The sequence below is a fragment of the Ovis aries genome, chromosome 2 (assembly GCF_016772045.2).
Source record: "Ovis aries strain OAR_USU_Benz2616 breed Rambouillet chromosome 2, ARS-UI_Ramb_v3.0, whole genome shotgun sequence".
NCBI classification, from domain to species: Eukaryota; Metazoa; Chordata; class Mammalia; order Artiodactyla; family Bovidae; genus Ovis; species Ovis aries.
The window spans coordinates 73,524,860-73,546,534 of record NC_056055.1 but is presented as its reverse complement, the minus strand read 5'-3'; the positions used below and the strand labels follow the sequence as shown (position 1 = coordinate 73,546,534).

At 38.4% G+C, this 21,675-nt stretch overlaps 1 protein-coding gene across 4 annotated transcripts in view; it reads left to right on the top strand.

The window, feature by feature from the left end:
* Nucleotides 1-20,158, top strand: part of PLGRKT (plasminogen receptor with a C-terminal lysine) — a 42,795-nt gene extending 22,637 nt beyond the window's left edge. For 2 of the 4 annotated variants that reach the window (XM_042243424.1, XM_042243423.1), the window contains exons 4-7: nt 4,704-4,812; nt 14,294-14,424; nt 15,003-15,112; nt 19,761-20,158. In XM_042243424.1, coding sequence (XP_042099358.1) covers nt 4,729-4,812; nt 14,294-14,424; nt 15,003-15,112; nt 19,761-19,882 — 447 coding nt within the window. In that variant the 5' untranslated portion in view covers nt 4,704-4,728 and the 3' untranslated portion in view covers nt 19,883-20,158. The remainder of the gene's footprint in view (nt 1-4,703; nt 4,813-14,293; nt 14,425-15,002; nt 15,113-19,760) is intronic. The other 2 variants (XM_004004361.5, XM_042243425.1) reach the window with 1 other exon arrangement.
* Nucleotides 20,159-21,675: the final 1,517 nt, after the last annotated feature.

Sequence of the window (21,675 nt, the reverse complement as noted above, 5' to 3'; positions counted from 1 at the left end):
GGCTGCCCTGTTCATGGGATTTCCCAGGCAAGAATACTTGGGTGGGTTGCCGTTTCCTTCTCCATGTGATCTTCCCAACCCAGGGATTGCACCAACGTCTCCTGCATTGTAGGCAGATTCTTTACCACCTGAGCTACCAGGAAAGCCCTTATTAAAGCAATAAAAACCTGAATATAAACTACAAACTAGTAACAGAATATATGGAACCAAAATAAAATAACAGATGAGAAAAAAAAGAAAAATTGTTAATCTAAATTTCCCTTTGAGAAAGCACATATCTGCTGCTGCTAAGTAAAAAGATTAATGTTGAAAGACCATATTAAAATATAGAAGAAACTGTTTTGAGAAGTATGGTTATGAAAAAGTATTCATAATTATTTATACTTGCCTTAGTGAGATTTTACAGCAAACATTATTTAACTGCTTAGAGCTAATTTTAAAAAAATCTATACCTTTCACAGTACATATGCTGAAAGTCAACAGGAGATATTAGAAATACACAGAAGCCTTTTAAAATTTATTTCATATTATTATGAGATTTTCATTGTTCAAACCTACTTCTTATTATTAAGTAGATGGAAGGAGAAAAATAAATACTATTCATCAACTTGGGCTTCCCAGGTGGTTCAGCGGTAAAGAATATGTCTGCCCAGCTAGAGACATGGGTTCAATCCCTGGGTTGGGAAGATCCCATAGAGAAGGAAATGGCAATGCACTCCAATATTCTTGCCTAGGAAATCCCACGGACATAGGAGCCTAGTGGGCTACAGCCCATGGGGTTGCAGAAGAGCTGGATACAACTTAGTGACTAAAAAACAACAGCAGCAACAATTCATCAACCCTTGCCCCAACTTCTATCAACCAAGAGGGAAAATGAAAACAGCAGAGTGAAGTCTCTTTACTGTAACACTGCAAATAATTTTTCACATCCATTAGCTATTTTAATAAAGAAATATGTCACTACTACTAGTAACTAATTTTTACTGAGTGCATAGTAAATGCCAGCCACTATTCTGAGAATTTTATGTATTCTCATATTTTATTTCATGATAACTTAGTAAGGCAATCCAATTATTATTCCCATTTTATAGATGAGGAACCTGAAGCACAGAGAGGTTAAGTAGCTTGCCTAGAGTCACGCTGTCAGTATACAGTGGAGCCAAGATTCAAACCAGCATTTGCACTTTTACATAACTAACTGTAGCATTTGCAGTGTTCAGCCTTTTTAAGTCTCATTTTGATTAAACCCTAGTTGGAAATGGCAACCCACTCCAGTGTTCTTGCCTGGAGAATGCCAGGGACCGGGGAACCTCATGGGCTTCCGTCTATGGGATCGCACAGAGTCGGACATGACTGAAGTGACTTAGCAGCAGCAGCTAGTTCCCCAGAACTGTTGTTCTAAGAGATTTGCTGCCTGTCTGCCATCCAGATCTCACAGTACAGGTGTCAGATTTCTAAGAAATCAGTTCAGTTCTGCCCAGGCCAGGCCAGCTTCTCACCTCTGTGCATTTTTGCAGCCAAGGAGGTTGGCCTAGGATTGCCCAGTTGGGGAGAAGATGCCCAAAACCTTTAGCATGCTAGCAGTGGGTAAGGGGGAGGTACATCCAAATTACTTGAGGCTTTCCAGCCAACCTTTCTTTCCTTTTGAATTTCAGTTCAAATTTTTACTTTCCCTTTGAATTTCAGTTCAAATTTTAATACTGAACCCAGTTAACTCACCAACTTCAGCATGGGTTGGCTAGCTAAAAAAATTGAGGACAGCTGAGATGGACAAAGCACAAAAATCAGTGCACACACCAGGACACCTATGAGGCTACCTGCTTCGTTTCATGGTTTGAGAGTTAAGGGCCAAACTTACTCTTGCCTCGAAGCCACAGACCCTACCTTTGATTCTGGAGGATGGTCTGAAAAATCTGTGCCACTGATGACAGGTGATGCATGGAAGGCAGAGCTCAATCAACACCAGTTTCTCACTGCTTCTCACCAAAGCTGCTAAGAACTGGTCAATGTGACGTCACCTTTGTTTCCTACACGTGACAAACTACTGTGGAGTTTTCTAACACAAAACCAAAGTATGCTACCCTCATGAGAAATACGATGATGTAGATAAAATTGGTATTGCAGTAGGTTATGACTTCCTTCTATTATCTGACACCCCCCCACCACCCCCAACAATGTTTTAGGACATCTTGGCTATTTCCTATTATACCTTAAGTAAACAAATGTCATCAATTGCGATTTTGTAGAAAGAAATCTTATTTTGATTTAGCACAAAATCAATATCATATTGCTTTATCCAGAGTTTACTCAAACCAATGATTTTAGGTAAACTTAATGACCTTTACATACACAGAAACATTTAAACATCAGAGACAAATTATAACGTCTTTCATGGTTAACATCTGTTCAGCAATTATTTTTCAGGCTATTAGGATATGCTATATATCCTTCAATTGCTATTCTTAGAAAATCTTGCTACTTTGATATTTAGGATAGGGAGACTTAATAGTGCAAAATAACAAATGTCCCTTTGAGTTGAGCATTATGTTAGTCAATAGATTTTTTTAAAGTCATTTTATATTTTGAAGACATTTAAAAATTCCTCTCCCAAAATATTCCCACTTGACATGAGATGTGGAAAGCATCACAGTAGATTTGATTGGCTTCATCATCCTTTGTTTCCTCCTCCCTGGGCTTGCCTTTTTACAAATATTACCTCTAAGTCTCACAGTAACCTTGCAAGGAAGGTATTACTGGCTGCATTTTACAGGCTGAGGAAACTGTGGTATAGGGTTTCATGCTTGAGATCAGGTAACTAGTAACCAAAGGAGGCTGATCATCTGGATCTCTTTGGATCCAAAGCCACAGACTCCAACTTGGTTGGTGAATTATGTAATACCACAGAGAATAAGCATTGTAGAGGAAGGGTGAGAATGATGTAATAATATTTATTGTGCTCTTAGAGCCCACGGGGATAGAGGCCAGGCAGGAAGTTTCTCCAAACTCCACAGCCTGCCTCTTTGGCCCTCTCTGCCTGAGCCCACTCTATCTGACCTCTCTTGTGGTCTTTCAGATCCTGAAACTGGTCTAACATCAGTTCAGTTCAGTCGCTCAGTCGTGTCCGACTCTTTGCGACCCCATGAATCACAGCACGCCAAACCTCCCTGTCCATCACCAACTCCCGGAGTTCACTCAGATTCACGTCCATCCAGTCAGTGATGCCATCCTGCCATCTCATCCTCTGTCGTCCCCTTCTTCTGCCCCCAATCTCTCCCAGCATCAGAGTCTTTTCCAGAGAGTCAACTCTTCGCATGAGGTGGCCAAAGTACTGGAGTTTCAGCTTTAGCATCATTCCTTCCAAAGAAATCCCAGGGCTGATCTCCTTCAGAATGGACTGGCTGGATCTCCTTGCTGTCCAAGGGACTCTCAAGAGTCTTCTCCAACACCACAGTTCAAAAGCATCAATTCTTTGGCGCTCAGCCTTCTTCACAGTCCAACTCTCACATCCATACATGACCACAGGAAAACCATAGCCTTGACTAGACGGACCTTTGTTGGCAAAGTAATGTCTCTGCTTTTGAATATGCTATCTAGATTGGTCATAAGTTTTCTTCCAAGGCTGCCTTAATTCTGTCAACATGTCAGGTCATTTTCTGGCAATCCACGGTTTTATAGGATAATTTTACATGGAGAAAGGCAAGCAAAATATAAACAAGGACTTAACTAGGTAGAGTGAGCAAATGCTGGAATTCTAAATAAAAAACCTTCCTAGCCTGATTCAAATGAAGGCTGGCACCAGAGTTTCAGAACCTTCTAGAAAGCTTGTATTCAGTCCCCCACATTTCCACAATGATTATCTGAACCAGAAGATTCCTTCTGAGGGCTAGTGGCCATACTACACCACCATCCCTGGTTGTTTACATTTCAGACCCCTGGAAACTTCCTTTCTCTTCCTTGATATTTCTCTTTGGTATCTCGGTTTTCCGGATGTACATTCTGGCTGGGAGTTTTCCATGGGCTCCGTCCCTCAGGGAAGGTCATTCCTACTCACTATGAAGCTATTTTTTCCACTTCATCTTCCTAATGGCTTGAGGTTACCTAGGAGAATGCCATCTTATCCTGCAATGTGTGCCAGGATCCCTTTGCTCCAAGAGCCAGAAGCAAACTCCTCTCACCTCCTGTTGATACTTTCTCCCTGGGCTCACTTTGAGTCACCCATTAATTTTCTGTCTTTTTCAGAGAGGTCCCAGAGAGCAGCTCATCTGCAAAGCACGGATGATGGGTGCATCTAGCACTAAGCAGTCAGAGTTCTCAATCAGTGGACCCTCTCACCCGCTTCTCCACGTTCTCTTTGATGACTCATTAGTCAGATATTGTCAGAGGAAATTGAAAGTCTTCCTGAAGTCTTTTAATCACCCCCTCAAAGCACAGGTCATTTTACACAGAATGAGAAAGAAAACTATCCAACTGACAGCTAGGAGCGGACGTGGCACTCTCAGCTAGTCCCTGCTGAGACAGTTTCACAGATCACCACCATCAGGCAAGACCTCTCTGTAATTATGTTAGCAAACAAAGGTAGGAACATTGTCTAAACTGCAGAATGACCGAGCACCCTCAGCCCTGACTGATAGGAGTGCTGCTGCGTCTTTACTATTTGCCATTTAGATCTGCTTGATTTTTTTTTTTTTTTTTTTACCTTCTAGATAAGAAGGCTTAAGATCTCCAGTCATGGGAAACACTCCAACTTTCTGGCAGTACCCAGTTCAAACGATCTTTGAACCTCCCCCAAATCACTTGGCACAAGTCTATATGGTATAAATCTTTTTCTAAAACCTTCTCACTGAGACTCTTCACAGTTCCCACAGTATGTGTCTCCTTCACTGCAGCAGGTCCATGATGTTTTTTTTTTTAAAATTAGAGGCATGTTCCTGGTAGTCTTTAGCTGGAGGACACTGATATCATTATGATAATATGATAAGTATCTACTGTTTATTTAGCACTTACTATGTGCCTTAGCATTGTTCTAAACTTTTGTGTATATTAATACCTGTAAGAATTGATGCTTTTGAACTGCGGTGTTGGAGAAGACTCATGAGGGTCCCTTGGACAGCAAGGAGATCCAACCAGTCCATCCTAAAGGAAATCAGTCCTGAATATTCATTGGAAGGACTGATGCTAAAGCTGAAACTCCAATAATTTGGCCACCTCATGCCAAGACCTGACTCATTGGAAAAGACCCTGATGCTGAGAAAGAAGGGGACAACAGAGGATGAGATGGCTGGATGGCATCATCGACTCAATGGACATGAGTCCGGGAGTTGGTGATGGACAGGGAGGCCTGGCATGCAGCAGTCCATGGGGTCACAAAGAATTGGACATGACTGAGTGACTGAACTGAACTTAACTGAATCTTTGTTACACATCATGAAATAAGCATGATAATCCCGTTTTGTTGATGAGGAAACTGAAGCACAGGGAGGTTGAATACATGGTATTCCTGTTTCCCTGAAGAAGGACATTCCCTTTAAGTCTTTAAGATACAGAACAGGCCAATAAAACACTTCATTTGTCTATCATCTCTAGGACTGAAAGCTAGTCTATTTCCCTAGGAGAAGATCCTTTACTCTTGCCCTTTTTAAGCCAAAATATCAAGAGCTGGAGGGAAAGAGTAAAAGAGTGAGCTTGTTGCTGAAGAACATTTACTTTCTTCACTGTAAAACACGATCTCCTGCCAAGAACAATGATTTGATTTACACAGGCTTTATGATATTCTTCATGTAGCCTATGATATTTGAATGCTTACTATGTGATAGGCATAGTTTCAGATGTTTACTAGTCAATATAATTAATCTCTCAGTCTTCATCACACTCAGTTTCTCAGCAGCTCTTGACATGGTTGATCACTGATCACTCCTTGAAGCACATTCTTTAGTTCCTTTCTGGGAAAGCATTTCTTGGTTCTCATCCTATTTCCCTGACCACACCAGCTCAGACCCCTTTGCCTCCTCTTCTCCCTGACTCCTGTACATTCCTGGATTGGCCCTGATTCAGATCACACTTGTGTTCTCTTCTGCATCTACACCCACTTCCTAGGGGAGCTTGTCTAGTCTCATAATTTCAAACACCAGCTATATAACTGATGACTTCAAATTTCTATGGCTAGCCCAGACTTTGGCTATAGCTACAGACTGCCTGCTTGACATGGCCACCTGTATATCCACAAACATCTCAAATTAACGTATGCAAACCCCAATTCCTCATTTTGACCCCATTCTCATCCACCAAATCTACTCTTCCTACAGGCTTCTCCATCTCCATAAGTGGCACCAGTATGCTGTGCTCAGGCTACTACAAACCTGGGATCACTTCTTACTCTTCCCCTTCTCTCACATCCTTTTGTTCAGTCCATCAGAAAACAATTTTTAGTTCTAAATTCCAAACATTTCCACAGTCCAACCACTTTGTATCTCTACTGCTATCACTCTATTCCAGCCCCCCATCTTTTCCTTGGATTAGTGCTACAGCCTCCCAGTGGCTTTTGCAGTTTTTACCCTGCTCCCTTACAACCTCTTATTTTCTTCTGAAGTATATCATAGACACAGTAAAAAGTGTACAGATCTTGTGTATAGAGGTGAATTTCTAAATACATTTATGCCTATATAATTACCATCCAGATCAATATATATAACATTTGCAACCTAGGAGGCTTCCTCCTGCCTCTCCTACTGTTAAAAGCAGCCACTATCTGGATCTCTGCCTCCATAGATTAATTTTGCCATTTTTAATGCTTCATATATATGGGATCATCCTCTGGAGGAGGGCATGGCAACCTAGTCTAGTATTCTTGCCTGGAGAATCTCATGGAAGGAAGATCCTGCGGGGCTACAGTCCATAGGGTTGCAAAGAGTTGGATAAGACTGAAGCAACCTAGCATGTACACATGCATATATGGGATCATACAGTGTGTATTCTTTTTTTTTTTTAAGTTAATGTCTGTGAGGTTTATCCACATTGTTACTTGTAGCAGTAACTCATTCTTTTTCCATGGTTTTTAGAATTCCATTATATGAATATATCATAATTTATGTATCCATCCTACTGTTAATGGATATTTACATTGATTCATTTGGATCTATTATGAGCATTGCTGCTGTGAGTGGTAAAAATATGTGCTCATGGGTTTTAGGTACACGATATTCTTAAAAGTCAGACTGCTCTGTTAAAATGTTAAACCACACTTCTGGTTCAGAGCACTCCAGTAGCTTCCCATCTCCCTTAGAATTTTTACTAAAATTCCAGCAAAGGCCTACAAGATCTACACTGTACTCAAATATGGTCTATTTTCTAAAAACAGCAACATAGGATCTGATTAGAAATACAGAATCATGTGTCCTTCCTTGTCCTACTGAATCAGAATCTGCTTTTAACACATCCCGATGATTCATATGCATGTTAGAGCTTGGGAAGCACTGCCCTGGGTGATCTATCTCTTAGTCACCTCTGACTGCACCTTCTATCACTTTCCCCCTTGCTCATTCCATTCTGGCCACACGTAGCTATTCGTTAGACACCCCAGACACGCTCCTCATTGAGGGGTGGTGTGAGCAGGACCTAGTCAACAGTTTCTTTTCCTGACCCAGTTGTAGGCTTATCATGTGACCTTAATTTCCTAGTATGGTATCTAACCTCTTTATACTCATAAAGAATGAACCCAGAGTATAATGCTAAGTGAAGGACTTGGGAAGACTAAGATTAAGTAGTGGTGATGGGGATAAGGAAAGAAACAGATCTCAAGGGAAATACATATACAGCCAAGGACACACACACACACACACACACACACACACACATATGATAGGCTGAAAGATTTTTCCATGTCAGAATAAATAGCTTCATAGGAATAATTATGATGATGATACAAATAACAGAAAAAAACAACCATTTTTCATTAAGTCTTGACTTGACCTGAAAGTGGAATTGACAGATCAAGGGGTAGGTGTATTTAAAATTTTAATGTTATTGTTTAGTCGCCAAGTCATGTCCAACTCTTTTGTGACCCCATAGACTGTAGCTAGCCAGGCTCCTCTGTCCATGGGCTAGCCCAGGCAAGAATACTAGAGTGAGTTGCCTTTTCCTTCTCCAGGGGATCTTCCTGACCCAGAGACTGAACCCATGTCTGCTGCTTGGCAAGTGGATTTTTTACCACTGAGCTACCTGGGAAGTCTAAATTTTAATAGATGTTTCTGAATTCAGCCATGCTGCTGCTGCTAAGTTGCATCAGTTGTGTCCGACTGTGTGTGACCCCATAGACCCCTGTCTGTGGGGGTCAGCCCACCAGGCTCCGCAGTCCCTGGGATTCTCCAAGCAAGAACACTGGAGAGGGTTGCCATTTCCTTCTCCAATGCATGAAAGTGAAAAGTGAAAGTGAAGTCGCTCAGTCATGTCTGACTCAGCGACCCCATGGACTGCAGCCTACCAGGCTCCTCCGTCCATGGGATTTTCCAGGCAAGAATACTGGAGTGTTGCCAGTACGGGAACACTGGCATTGCCTTCTCTGGAATTCAGCCATGGGGCTGTAGTATTTCTACATGTTATTCTCATTAAAAATGTAGTCCTCATGACAACCCAGTAAGGTAGTTACTATTACTTTCTATATTTTATAGAAGAAACTGAGCTACAGAGAAATTAAGTGACTTGCCCAAGGACACAGTGTTGTAAGTGTGGCATTAGTCTGGCTGCAGGCAGTCTGGCTGCAGGACTCACACACATTCTCAACCCTTTCATCACGCTCCTTTGTGCAACCATCACCACCGTCCACCTTTTCCATTTTCCCAACTGAAATTCTGTACTCATCAAACACTATCTCTCGACTCCCTCTCTCCCCAAACCCTGGCAATCATCATTCTACTTTTCTGTCTCTATGAATTTGACTCCTCAGGGTACCTCATATTACTGGAGATCATTATGTAGTGTCTTTGTTTCTTACAGCAGCCTGTGAAGTCTGTTTTGTCTGATATAGTATTACCACTGCAGCTTTTTTAAAATTTCCATTTGCATGGAATACCTCCTTCCATTCTATCACTTTCAGTGTGTGTGAAAAATTGTTTTAAGTTGTTGGTCTTTTAATTTTAAATGCATTTCCAACATCCTGCATTTGGACTCTCTTCTTCTCACAATTTTTCATTTTGATATCATATTTGTGTGTGGATTATTTCCTGCTTTTACTTTATGTTTATCTCTGTATGTACTCAATTGATCAGTCATGTCCTACTCTTTGTGACCCCATGGACTGTAGCCCACCAGGCTCCTTTGCCCATGGAATTTTCCAGGCAAGAATACTCGATTGGGAGTGCCATTTCCTACTCCAGGGCATCTTCCCAACCCAGGGGTTGAACCCACATCTCTTATGTCTCCTGCATCGGCAGGTGGATTCTTTACCACTAATGCCACCTGAGAAGCCCCAGGTGTATCTTTACTGGTGAGCTTTCCCATTCATAAGTTTCTTGTTTTTAGTTGTAGCTTTTTCTTTTTCCTCTGGCGTGGTGGTGCTGAATTTTCTTTGCTTTGTCTGTAAAGCTTTTGATTTCTCTGTTGAATCTGAATGAAAGCTTTGCTGGGTAGAATATTCTGGGTAAAGTATCCTTGGTTGTAGGTTTTCCCCTTTCTTCACCTTAAATATTTCATGCTACTTCGTTCTGGCCTGCAGAATTTCTGCTGAAAAATTATCTGGTAATCTCATGGGGGTTCCCTTGTATGTTATTTGTTGTTTTTCTCTTGTGGCTTTTAATATTTTCTCTTTGTTTATAATTTTTCAGTTTAATTAATATGTGTCTCAGAAATATGGATCAGTGGAACAGGAGAGAAAGCCCATAAATGAACTGACACACCTATGGTCAATTAATGTACAACACAGGAGACAAGAATATACAATAGAGAAAATGCAGTTATCTTCAATAAGTAGTGCTAGGAAAACATGACAGCTACATATAAAAGAATGAAATTAGAACATTCTCTAACACCATACACAAAAATAAACTCAAAATGTAAGATCGATACTATAAAACTCTTAAAGGAAAATTTAGCCAGAACATTCTTTGACATAAATTACAGTCTTTTTTGACTTGACCCACCTCCTACAGCAATGAATATTAAAAACAAAAATAAACAAATGCGACCTAAGTAAACCTAAAAACTTTTGCACAGCAAAGGAAACCATAAACAAAATGAGAAAACAACCCACTGAATGGGAGAAAATATTTGCAAATGATGTGACTGACAGGGATTAACCTCTAAAATATACAAATAGACACATGTACCCCAATGTTCATTGCAGCACTGTTTATAATAGCCAGGACATGGAAACAACCTAGATGTCCATCAAGAGATGAATGGATAAGAAAGCTGTGGTACATATACACAATGGAGTATTACTCAGCCATTAAAAAGAATACATTTGAATCCGTTCTAATGAGATGGATGAAACTGGAGCCGATTATACAGAGTGAAGTAACTCAGAAAGAAAAACACCAATACAGTATACTAACACATATATATGGAATTTAGAATGATGGCAATGATGACCCTGTATGTAAGACAGCAAAAGAGACACAGATGTGTAGAGCGGACTTTTGGACTCAGAGGGAGAGGGAGACAGTGGAATGATTTGGGAGAATGGCACTGAAACATGTATACTATCATGTAAGAAACAAATCGCCAGTCTATGTCCAATGCAGGATACAGCATGCTTGGGGCTGGTGCACGGGGATGACCCAGAGAGATGTTATGGGGAGGGAGGTGGGAGGGGGGTTCATGTTCGGGAACGCATGTACACCCGTGGTGGATTCATGTCAATGTATGGCAAAACCAATACAGTATTGTAAAGTAAAATAAAGTAAAAATAAAAATTTTAAAAATTAAAATAAATAAATAAACAAAATAAAATATACAAATAGCTCATGCACCTTAATATCAAAAAACAGCCTAATCAAAAAATGGGTAGAAGAGCTAAATAGACGTTTCTCCAAAGAAAACATACAGATGGACAAAAAGCACATGAAGAGATGCTCAATGAAGCTAATTAGAGAAATGCAAATCAAAACAACAAGGAGGTATATCACCTTACACCAGTCAGAATGACCATCATTAAAAAGTCTACAAGAAATAAATGCTGGGGAGGGTGTAGAGAAAAGAGAACTCTCCTACATTGGGGGTAGGACTGTATATTGGTATAGCCACTATAGGTTCCTTAAAAAACTAAAAATAGAACTATCATATGATCCAGGGATCCCACTCATGGGCATATAACTATCCAGAGAAAACCATAATTCAAAAAGATACATTCATCCTAATGTACACTGCAGCACTGTTTATTAACACAATAGCCAAGACATGGGAGCAACCTAAATGTCCAGTGAGAGAGGAATGGATAAAGATGTGGTACTGTATATAATGGAATATTACTTCGCCACACTAAAGAATGAAATAATGCCATTCACAGCAACATGGATGGACATAGAGAAGTAAGTCACACAGAGAAAAACAAATATCATGATGTCAATTATATGTGGGATCTAAAAAAAAAATGAGACAAATTCATTTACAAAACAGAAACAGACACACAGACTAAGAAAATAAACTTATGGTTACCACAGGGGAAAGTAGGGGGAAGGGATAAATTGGGAGTTTGAGATTACCCTATATACACTACTATATATAAAACAGATAATCAACAAGGACCTATTCTCTAGTACAGGAAACTTAATAGTCTATAATACTCTAAATGAAAAAGAATCTGATAAAGAATGTGTGTGTATATATACATATATATAACTGAATCACTTTGAATCACTTTGCTGTACATCTGAAACTAATACAACATTGTAAATCAACTATAAAAATTTTTTTAAAGAAATAACTAAAAAAATTATGTTTACAAAAAGCCTGTGTGAAAATGCTTATAGCATAAAAAATCTTATAATATAAAACTCTAATTACACTTATGTTTGTTTCTCAGTTTGACCTTTCTCTCCCTCTCTGTAGCTATTCAGTTTAGGTTTTTGTTTAGCATTGTCTTTGAAAAGAAATGACTGCTCACTAGAGGGATTAAACAGCAGCAAATCTAAGATTTATTGGTCATGACTGGGTCAGGCTCACTTTTCTGCAGAACTCTTAGATCCATACAAATTAGAACAGGAGAACATGCAAAAATAATATCTTTTTCAATTTCAGGAATTAACCATTATTTTCTTATAATAGTGAAATATTTTATTTTTAAATTGCATGTGTATACAAATATCAGAAGTATCTTTTCCCAGAAATGGATAACTACATAATGAATTCTTCCTACAATCTGCTTTTGTTTTCACTTTTAAATCAAGCTTAAAGAATCAATTTCTAATTTAAATGCTTGTCTAAAATTTCAATTCCCTGGAGAAGGAAATGGCAACCCACTCCAGTATTCATGCCTGGAAAATCTCATGGACTGAGGAGCCTGGTGGGCTACAGCCCATGGGGTTGCAAAGAGTCGGACATGACTGAGCGACTTCACTTCACTTCACTTCAAAATTTCAATTAGAACTGGAAATGATTGCACTATGAATTATTCCCATTAACAATTTTTATATACCAGACTAACCTTCTAATGTTAAGTGGATTCTGATTTTAGCTGCTGTAAAATGTATTTTTGTTCTTAATGAGAGAATCTCCAGATTAACAGCCATCCAAGCTGAGCTCCCAAAATACTTTGCAAAACTGATGCGCTAACATTTGAGCATTGTTTAAAATAAAACAGATCAGCTCAACCCACCCTTTTAACAAAAAATTTTCTGTGGTATATACTGTACCTCCTTAGGGCAAATAAGGTATAATACTCAAGGAGGGTGATATGAGTATTAGGGATAGGAGTGCTTGAAGAGAAATTGGAAAAATTTAAAGAGAAAAAAGCAGTTATCTTCCTCACTTCCTGACACTGCAAGGAAAATTTTCATGGTGTGTTTTAGTAAGAAAATAGAAAATGTATGGAATATAAAGCTTAAAAGTAATTATTTATGATAAGGGATATATAAGTAATCATGGTTATCTGAATACCAGACCACCTTACCTCCCTCCTGAGAAACATGTATGCAGGTCAAGAAGCAACAGTTAGAACCAGACACGGAGCAGCAGACTGGTTCCAAATTGGGAAAGGAGTACGTCAAGGCTGTATATTGTCACCCTGCTTATTTAACTTATATGCAGAGTACATCATGCGACATGCTGGGCTGGATGAAGCACAAGCTGGAATCAAGATTGCTGGGAGAAATATCATTAACCTCAGATATGCAGATGACACCACACATGGCAGAAAGCAAAGAACTAAAGAGCCTCTTGATGAAAGTGAAAAGGAGAGTGAAAAAGTTGGCTTAAAACTCAACATTCAGAAAACCAAAATCTTGGCATCCAGCCCCATCACTTCATGGCAAAAGATGGCAAAACAATGAAAACAGTGAGAGATTTTATTTTCTTGGGCTTCAAAATCACTGCGGATGGTGACAGCAGCCAAGAAATTAAAAGACACTTGCTCCTCGGAAGAAAAGCTATGACCAACCTAGAAGGCGTATTAACAAGCAGAGACATTACTTTGCCAACAAAGGTCCGTCTAGTCAAAGCTATGGTTTTTCCAGTAGTCATGTATGGATGTGAGAGTTGGACTATAAAGAAAGCTGAGCACTGAAGAATTGATGCTTTTGAACTGTGGTGTTGGAGAAGACTCCTTGAGAGTCCCTTGGACTGCAAGGAGATCCAACTGGTCCATCCTAAAGGAAATCAGTCCTGAGTACAAATTGGAAGGACTGATGCTAAAGCTGAAACTGCAATACTTTGGCCACCTGCTGGGAAGAACTGACTCATTGGAAAAGACCCTGATGCTGGGAAAGATTGAAGGCAGGAGGAGAAGGGGATGACAGAGGATGAGATGTTTGGATGGCATCACCGACTCAATGGACATGAGTTTCAGCAAGCTCAGGGAGTTGGTGATGGACAGGGAAGCCTGGCGTTCTGCAGTCCATGGGGTTGCAAAGAGTTGGACACAACTGAGTGACTGAACTGAACTGGTATAAATAATGCCAAACCATTTTTTTTCTTCCCTCTTTGATAAATACAAAAATGGAATATGTTATTATAAAATTATTTATAATTATAAGTTATATAAATAATATAAATTTTAAGAAAGAAAATGCACTGGAAAAGCAGATTACTAACTCTGTGCTCAGATTCAAATATGTATAACCATACTTTCGTCTTTTATTTTATACAGCTGGAAAGGCAGCTAATAATGCAGAATGAAATGAGAGAAAGACAGATGGCTATGCAGATTGCTTGGTCTCGGGAATTCCTCAAATATTTTGGAACTTTTTTTGGCATTACAGCAGTCTCTTTAACAGCTGGGTATGTTTACTATTTATTTTAAAATTTTCTTCCATTTCTTTTTGTCTTGCCATGATTATATTATTAAGTTGGCCAAATAGGACTTTGACGTAAATAGTCTAACACATGTATGTCAACAAAGTAACTCTTATAGCTTAGTGCTTGGGGGTAACTCTGTAGAACAAGGATAGTAATAGTTAATTCTGCCTTTAGTTTCTTAGATTTCTCCTGTACCTTTCTTCATTTTACAATATAAATAAGGGAGAGGATTGACTTTACGCCAAGCTAGAAGGTCTCTACAAATTCATCTCACAATCCCTAAGGGATAAATATCAATACTTACATATTTTAAAATGAGTAATATGAGCCCCAACATCAAATAAAGATGAACAAATCATAGGCTCATACACCCTACCAGAGAACTGCAGAATCTGCTGAGGAATTATGAATAAGGAAATCCTATCTCCATAGAGAATTAAGACCTTCTGAAATGTAGGATATTCTTCCAAAAAGCAGGTAACTTTTTTTTTTAATTGAGTACAGAGATATGTATTTACAGGTTTTTCTTTTATATTAATTATTTTTTGTTCCTGAATCAGAGCAATTAAAGGGAAGAAGCCCGTCCTCATCTTTCCTATGGTTCCATTAGGCTTTGTCCTTGCCTACCAGTATGACATGGGCTATGGAACCCTTATACACAGAATGAAAGGTAAGTCTTTGGTAAACCAGAGTCTCAATTTCTGATTCATTTTTCGGTTCAAGGATCTAGTCCTCCCAACTCTCCCTGAGCTACCATTGACCAACATTTCTGTCCCCTCTTACACAGCTCACAAGAGCCAACTGTCAAATGTTTGGAATTTTGTAAGCTGTTTGTTAAATACAGTCATTATTAAAAATTAAATGATATAAACTAACACAACATTGTAAATCAACTATACTCAAAAAAAATTAAAGTACATAAACTTACAATTCAATAAATTACAGAAAATAAATAGTTTGAATTATATAAGAAACATTAATACATACTCAGAGCTTATCAGTCTCTAATTTTACTATTATCTATACTCTCAAGTTATGTATATCTCTTCAAGTTATGTATATCTACTGTATCCGTATGGTGGAAATGCAGGTACAGTATACAGACACAATAAAATACAGATGCAACTCTGACTTCCATGCCATCCCACTGGCATGTCAGCTTAAAGTTGGTCATGGTGGGAGTGTTTACACCATGGAAATCTGCAAATCCCAAATTAAGGCTTGACCTACTGTTTTGTTGATTGTGGTTGATAAACTGTAGTCTACAGGCTGGCCACCTATTTTTGAAAATAAAGTTCTATTGGAACACAGACGTGCCCATTCATTTCTACTTTTCCATTTCCATGTCAGAGACGACTCACTGAAACAGATATGAAAGTGCCCACAAGCCTAAGATGTTTCCTATCTGGCCTTTTAAGAAATTTTGCCAACCCATGGTCTAGACTTAAAAAAAATGATAAAGAAAATGTTAATAATGTATATTAATCTTAAAAGTGTACTGCAGAGCCATCATATTGTGAATAACATTAAAAAATTTAGGAAGTGTTCTAATATTTTAAAACTATTATCTGATTCAACAAAGTTCACAGCATTCTCAAACAAGTTCCAACATTCGTCCTTGTTTCAGTTTTGTCCTCCTTATTAACATAAATAAAAACAGCAACCATCATTCATGTTGAATTATACTCTCTCATCAACTGTTATAGGTGAGCTATGGGTAAAAGAGTTCAGCAAAAATCAATAAAAACATTCTTTAAGGATCAATTTGCTATTTGGAATTCATGATAAAGAGTATTGTACATGTTATTATTTATAAATTATGTGCTACACACATTTCATATAAGCAAAATTTATAATAAGCTATGTACATAATAAGCTTATACACATGTTTTGTTGTTTTGGGAAGCGTGTTGTTAAATATTCACCAGTACCATGCTGCTTTCACACTGAACTCTGGCTCTCACTGCCCTTGAAAATAGCATGGCTGACACAGATGCTGTTCCTGACCCAGAAAGACAGGGTTTCCCATCAGTTCAGGATATCTGTGTCTTTGATTCCCACCACCACATACTGCTCATGAAGATAACTATTTCCCTACTCCTGAAGCCTTCAGCCCAGAGCATACTGGAAACAGTGTTTCTCAAGCCTGCATTTTTGGCATCCTGTTCTCTCCTGAGCTGTAGGCTCATGACTATCCCTGAGGCTCTGTAGGGACCGATATGGTATGGGGAAGGAGAAGGTGCAGATTCCTCTGTAGGTATTGGAAGTAGGATGTAAAACATTTCATTCACAGACTTAGGAAGATAGAGGGATTACATGTTCTTTACAATTCCCATTTGACAGAGACAATAACTGCAAAAGAAACAACTGATAAAGGATTAATCTCCAAAATATATAAGCAGCTCATGGAGCTCAATACCAGAAAGACAAACAACCCAATCAAAAACTGGTAGGAAGAACTAAATAGACATCTATCCAAAGAAGACATACAGATGGCCAACAAACTTATGAAAAGATGCTCAACAATGCTCATTATTAGAGAAATGCAAATCAAAACTACAATGAAGTATCACCTCACACCAGTCAGAATGGCCATCATCAAAAAATCTACAAACAATAAATGCTGGAATGGGTGTGGAGAAAAGGGGACCCTCTTGCTCTGTAGATGGGAATGTAAATTGATACAGCCAATATGGAGAACAGTATGTAGATTCCTTAAGAAAACAAAAAACAAACAAACCTAGGAATAAAACTACTATATGACCCAGCAATCCCACCACTGGGCGTATAACCCTGAGAAAACCATAATTGAAAAAGACACATGGACCCCAATGTTCATTGCAGCACTATTTACAATAGCTGGACATGGAAGCAACCTAGATATACATCCACAGATTAATGGATAAAGAAGTTGTGGTACATATATACAATGTAATACTCCTCAGCCATAAAAAGGAACACATTTGAGGCAGTTCTAGTGAGGTGAATGAACCTAAAGCCCGCTATACAGACTGAAGTCAGTCAGAAAGAAAAACAAGTGTCATATATTAATGCATATATATGGAATCTAGAAAAATGATACTAATGAACCTATTTGCAGGGCAGGAATAGAGATACAGACACAGGGAACAGACTCTGGACATAGCAGGGGAAGGAGAGAGTGGGATGTACTGAGAGTAGCACTGAAACATATATATTACCATATGTAAATGAGATAGCTAATGAGAAGTTGTTGTATAACACAGGGAGCTAAATGTGGTACTCTGTGTCAACCTAGAGGGGTGGGATGAGGTGGAGGGTTGAGGGGGGAGGTTCAAGAGGGAGAGGACATGTACACTTAAGGCTGATTCATGTTGCTCTATGCTGCTGCTGCTAAGTCGCTTCAGTCGTGTCCGACTCTGTGCAACCCCGTAGACGACAGCCCACCAGGCTCCCCCGTCCCTGGGATTCCCAGGCAAGAACACTGGAGTGGGTTGCCATTTCCTTCTCCAATGCATGAAAGTGAAAAGTGAAAGTGAAGTTGCTCAGTCGTGTCCGACTAGTAGCTACCCCATGGACTGCAGCCTTCCAGGCTCCTCTGTCCATGGGATTTTCCAGGCAAGAGTACTGGAGTGGGGTGCCATTGCCTTCTCTATGGCAGAACCCAAAACAATATTGTAAAGCAGTTATCCTCCAATTAAAAATAAATTTTTAAAAATCCCCATTTGAAAAGAGAAGTATATTTTTCACAAAGATCCTAGGTTAAAATGTCTTCTGGGGTCAGACGTTATTGGTATCACAGTTCAGCTATATAGTGGGCTAAGCTGTGTCTTGTGGGTTGCCTAGAAATTTATAGCATATATCACTGTGGAAAATGTATTCTGAGTTCTAAAACACTGATCTACAAATTAACTTTTGGAGTACAATTCTATTTTAGGCTGAAAACTAACTGTACAAATTGATTTATTTATGTTAAAATTCATTTCAGTAACCTGTTCAGTTTCATGTTATTCATCTGCTTAAGAATTCTTTGGTCTGAGCTCAACTGTGTCTCATTGTTTATATGCACATTAGAATTCTCAGTGCCTCATACAAATTAATATATAGTATTAAAAAATCTCAGCTCTGTTATAGAGCATTCACTTGAAGATATTACTAACGAAGGGAAAATTTATTTTCTAGGAACATTTTGCTTATACATTTTGGATATACTTGTATTACAGGCCCATTAGAATCTATAGAGTATAAAAGTTTAACTTCCAAGATATGTTGTGGAAATGGAAATTTCTTGTTTAAAAAAAAAAATTAGAACCCACTGAGAAATTTACCATTTAAAAAAATATATAGACTATAACATATAGCCCTGTTAACTAGTGATCACTCCAAGATAGACACTTCCTGTTTAACTGAATTTATCATCAGCCATTCTGTTAACACATACTAAGAATCTGTCATGTGGAAGGTACTCTCATGTGGAAACATCTAGTCTGCCGTCAATAGTCTGCAGAATTACATACAATTTTACTATTTTTTTTAATTTACTATTTTAGACTATGGGCGGGGAACATGTTTGCAGATAGTTGGAATGCTGTGATAATTTACAGATTGTAGCCTGCCCTATTGGATTTGGAATATAAATTAATTGTGTGTTAAAAGAGGAATACTTAAAGAAAACAATTACCTTTATTCTCAAGGAAAGTATATGGAATATCAACAATATATATTATAATTTTTCAAATATTGCTAATTAGTCTTAAAGAATAAAAGTTGGCAGAAGTCACTGGGCCCAGGAAATTACGAGCTATTATTTAAAAGAGGACTTGTTTATAAAAATGTATATATATGTGTGTGTGTGTGCATTTATTTGGGATATTTATAAGTAGTTTCAAGTCAAAGATTAGCTTTCTTGAAAAATTAGAGATTTTAGCAAACTTTATTTTTTCTCATGTCACTTATAAGAAGGGGCAATAAGAAGAACTGTACGTGATTTCTCCACCCTAATCCCCTCCTGATACAACTCAAACTTACCATCCTGACTTTCCTTCAAGGAACAAACAATATTACTTGGTATTGTTTCTCTTCTATATTTAAAAATTCTGTCCTCTGTCAAATAAAGTCTCTGGAATCTGATGTATCTTATGTATCTGATGTATTCATTATAGTATTTCCTTTGGGAGGTCAGTTCTCCCGGGGACAGTAGGCAAGATATTTAACAGTGAGATGTGGGGGCATGCCTCCATACAGTGTTACATCATGTCACTGGAATACAGCAAGTAGATCTTCTTACAAAATGCTGATTACCCCTTTGTCACTTTGTACATTTCTGTACTTTATTTAAGGTGAAGCTGAGAACATACTGGAAACAGAAAAGAGTAAGCTGCAGCTGCCAAAAGGAATGATCACTTTTGAAAGCCTTGAAAAAGCAAGAAGGGAACAGAGTAAATTTTTCATAGACAAATGAAATCATGTTTACCCACCAGATCTCAAAACACAGAATTGTTGACTTGAATCATGACTTTCATAACTTTTTAAATGCTTGCGATTTTGATATAATGGATTTCATTTTAAAATAATAATCAAGATGAATTTTGTTAAACTATTTTAAAATAAAATTTATACCATTCAACACAAAATTATGGACGTACTCTGAATAACTTTCAGATTTCCTATATATGTGTATGTATCACAAACATCTAAATGTAATAAAATATATTGTTCTGAATTTCTGAAAGCAAAAGTTCTGCTGCTCTCATTTCTCTGTCATACACACTTTCACTATCACATTAATCTCCCACAGATACTGCTTTTATTTGGATTTTTAAATTGTGTCCTGTCTCCACATGATAGAAAAATACCAATATTAACAGTTAACATGTATACTGCACTTGCTGTGGCCATACACTCTCTGTTTTGCATAAATTCTTATAATCATCCCAACAACCTCATGAGGCAGGCATCATTTCATAGATGTGAAAACTAAGGCATAAAAAAACTGAATTACTCACTCAGGATTATACACAGACAGAACTGAGACATAACCTTAGATGGTTTGGCTCCCGTGTCTACACTCTAAAAGATCTTGAAAAACTTCTGCCTTAATGCATTCTTGACATGTAAACAGAGCTGTGAAAGACAAAAGGTAAAAATATTCAAATAATGACTCAGGGTATAGTCGCTAGAGAGGCAAGAAGAAGGCAAGGTTAATTAGGATGCCTACTTTTTTATTTCCACTCACCAGGATATAAAACATTTATATTATATATATTTATTTTATATTATATATTTATATTATAAATATTTTATATTAAATATTTTTATTTTATATAATATATAAATATAAAATATTTACACTCAATTTATGCCATTTTTACAGGTGTAAACCCTACATGTGCTAATTTCAAAATATTTCACTGTTGTACGCACTAGGGCTATATGAGTGAATGTAGAGGCAAGGTTGCTATATTCTAGGCAGAGAAGTAAGTTCTAGCGAAGAGTAGGAGATCTGGGGAGAGAATCAATAAACATGAAGATAAGTTCATGTCTAACAGTGACACGTGCAAATAGGATGATAAAAGAATGATAAGAATGTTGGAGAAGGCTACTTTGATCTTGGACAGTAGGGACTGCCTTTCTGCGGATGACACTTGAGCTAAGACTTGAATGAGGCAGTCCTGTGAAGAACATGAATGGGGACAGGGAAGGGATCTCTAGGCAAAGGGAAGAGCCAGAGGAAGGCTCTGAGACTTGGCATGGCCAGAGAATGAAAGGCGGCCAGGGAGAATACCAGAAAATGAAATCTGAAGGGAGAAAACAATTATGAATACAACGGCTGCTACTCTCAAGCATCGCAAGATATAGTTTGAAACAATAGTTGTAGATAACTTGGGTGAGGTCTTCAAGGATATGTTGATTTTCTCCATGAAGACAAGGAGGTAAAGGGGAGGGGCATTCTGTGCAGAAGACTGATAAAAGGCAGGTCCATGCATGCCAAGTCCAGGGATCTGCTGCTGCTTGTTCAGTTTACCTGGGGCAAGAAGTTCCTCACATGGGGTACTTGTCATGAAAGGAGCCTGGAGGCACAATTCAGCTCCTCAAAGACCTTGGATGTACACTCCATAGTTAGCTAACACTCCATAGTTAGCACTCTACCTTCAGGGTGATGGGCATGAAAGAATCTGCACTGGGGTTTTACTGGGATCAGTCAGTTGCTGAGGGAGGATCCCAGAGCCCAATCAGGGAGGAACTGCAATGGTC